Source organism: Pagrus major, chromosome 5 (genome assembly GCF_040436345.1).
Source record: "Pagrus major chromosome 5, Pma_NU_1.0".
In the NCBI taxonomy this organism is placed as follows: domain Eukaryota; kingdom Metazoa; phylum Chordata; class Actinopteri; order Spariformes; family Sparidae; genus Pagrus; species Pagrus major.
This window is the reverse complement of record NC_133219.1, coordinates 41,123,085-41,125,584: the sequence shown is the minus strand read 5'-3', so window position 1 is coordinate 41,125,584 and position 2,500 is coordinate 41,123,085. Positions and strand designations below refer to the sequence as shown.

General features: G+C 42.0%; 1 protein-coding gene across 1 annotated transcript in view; it reads left to right on the top strand.

The window, feature by feature from the left end:
- Window positions 1-1,643: 1,643 nt before the first annotated feature.
- The window catches only part of LOC140995735 (glutamate receptor ionotropic, NMDA 1-like), a 50,360-nt gene continuing 49,503 nt past the window's right edge, over window positions 1,644-2,500 (top strand). The window contains exons 1-2 of the mRNA XM_073465812.1: window positions 1,644-1,665; window positions 1,765-2,021. Coding sequence (XP_073321913.1) covers window positions 1,644-1,665; window positions 1,765-2,021 — 279 coding nt within the window. The remainder of the gene's footprint in view (window positions 1,666-1,764; window positions 2,022-2,500) is intronic.

Sequence of the window (2,500 nt, the reverse complement as noted above, 5' to 3'; positions counted from 1 at the left end):
TCTAATCTGTATTGACCCTGGAAAAGCCACATCAGTCGACCCCTGCTGTCAATATATTAATCAATATAATCAGACTAAATATTTATATATATTACATATATAAAAATATGTATATATATAATATATATAAATATTTATTTCTATATATTATATATCTGAAAATAAAATATCAATAAATAAAACAGATTAAATGTCGTCTGAACTCTGTGAACCTGAGATGATTCAGGATGATGTCATGGTTTATATCCTGTAACATGTTTGACCTGTGATGTCATCACATGTGATGACATCACATGTGATGACATCACATGTGATGATTTTTATTGATTTGAATGTTGTTTAGTTTTATTCTATTGATGATCAAACTATTTATGAACATTGTTTATTATAGCATGTTTTGTTGTTGTTTATTCTCAGCTCATTGATGACTCATCTGTCTTTGTGTCTGCATGTGTGTGTGTGTGTGTGTGTGTGTGTGTGTGTGTGTGTTTTAGTGTGTGTGTGTGTGTGTGTGTGTGTGTGTGTTTTAGTGTGTGTGTGTGTGTGTGTGTTTTAGTGTGTGTGTGTGTGTGTGTGTGTGTTTTAGTGTGTGTGTGTGTGTGTGTGTGTGTGTGTGTTTTAGTGTGTGTGTGTGTGTGTGTGTGTGAAGCGAGCTGCTGCTGGTAACCATGAGCTCCACAGAGAGCTCATCTGATTGGCTGAGAGCACAGAGGGGCAGACCTGTCCACTCTGAGGTGTTTGATCAGGAAACAGATGTTGTGTTACCATATATGGTGATTGGGGGCGTTTCTGAGTGAACATGACTCAGAGCAGGTGGGATTAATCAGAGCTGATGTCATACAGGTGGGAGGACGACTGGTGGTTCTGGTTCTGTTTGATCAGTGAGACAGAGTTTAGAAGCTTCTCCAACTCTTTCATCTTTTAGTTTATGTTTAAAAGTCATTTTTATCTTTGAAATGAAGATTAGTTGTTTGTCTTCATTATGTTGTTGCTGCTAATACAACCTAGCTGCTAAATGCTAACACTAACATCAGAGTCCAGTTGTTAAAGGTGCAGTATGTAAGAATTGGCCACCTGTTGAACTCAGACTCCAAACAACTAGGGGGCAGCATTTCACCAGAGTAGCTAACTGCTGCTGTTTATGACTGTAGCTACTGTTAGCTTGTTAGCTAGCCAGAGAGTTGGTGTTTACACTGCTAGCGCAGGACCTTCTGACTGCTGGGAGAGAGGTTTTCAGGCCCGAAACAAGCTAGCTGGTTAGCATGCTAATGTCAGTAGGTATCTCTACAACACAATACATAATGTCAGACTGTCATCGCTTCACATCTGGAGGATCATTGTCATGAAGTTCAGCATGTTTTCAATTCTTACATATTGCACCTGCTGTCTTCGTAATGAGCTGTCATCATCGTTCGCATTAAATTGATTTAAGTTTAATGTTCGAATTTCTTAAACAGTTTTCTTATTTGTGTTGGTGACGCGCTGATCACTGGTACACGTCCAGTTATTAAACAGAAGTGCAGGATCTTCACGGCTGCTCAGGTTTGACTGTTTCCTGCTCAGACTGTTTATTTTCTATTTTTGTGTCCCTTTGTGTTCTCTTTTATTAAGCTAATGTTAGCATGCTAACATGCTAAGCTAAGATGGTTAATATCCCTGCTAAACGTCAGCATGTTAGCATCCTGATGTTAGCCTTAAGTGGCCTCACAGAGCTGGTATCATGACCCATAGACTGCATTTTGACCTTCCTCTCCTCCTCCTCAGTGGAGCTCCGTGGCGTGCTGCTGCTCACCGTCCTGCAGCTGTGCTCGGTGGCTCGCGGCGGCTGCGAGCCTCGGGTGGTGAACATCGGCGCCGTGCTGAGTCAGAAGCGCTACGAGCAGGTGTTCAAGGAGGCGGTGACGCAGGCCAACAACCTGTACGGGAAAGACAAGTTCAAGATGAACGCCATTTCCGTCACACACAAACCCAACGCCATCCAGATGGCTCTGTCCGTCTGCGAGGACCTCATCTCCAACCAGGTGAGCTATCCTGTCACCTGACTCAGCCTCACCTGTCCTACACCTGGTGTCAGGGTCAACATGAGATTTAGTTTGTTTGAATTTAGGATGATTGAATCTCCTCGTCCTCTCTGACAGTCAGACGATCAGACTCCTCTCATTCAAGCATCTGGTTAGCTTAGCTTAGCATAAAGACTGGACACGGGGAGTATTTATCTTTGTCCTCATCTGTCAGGAAGCAAAAAGGTGAAACCTGTCTGACAGCAGCCGGTCACATGATCACATGAACAAACAGATCAGAGCTGCATGATGAGCTGAAATGATCATATTGTGATTATTTGGACAGATGTTACGATTGTGATATAATTCATGATCAGTGTGAATGATCACGATTTTCATTTTCAAACTGTGACCATTGTTGTTCTGATCCAAACGAACGTGTTGTCAGCTCTTCATCCTGATGCTGTTTGTTCACAGTTTACTTGGATGTTGTGATTTCA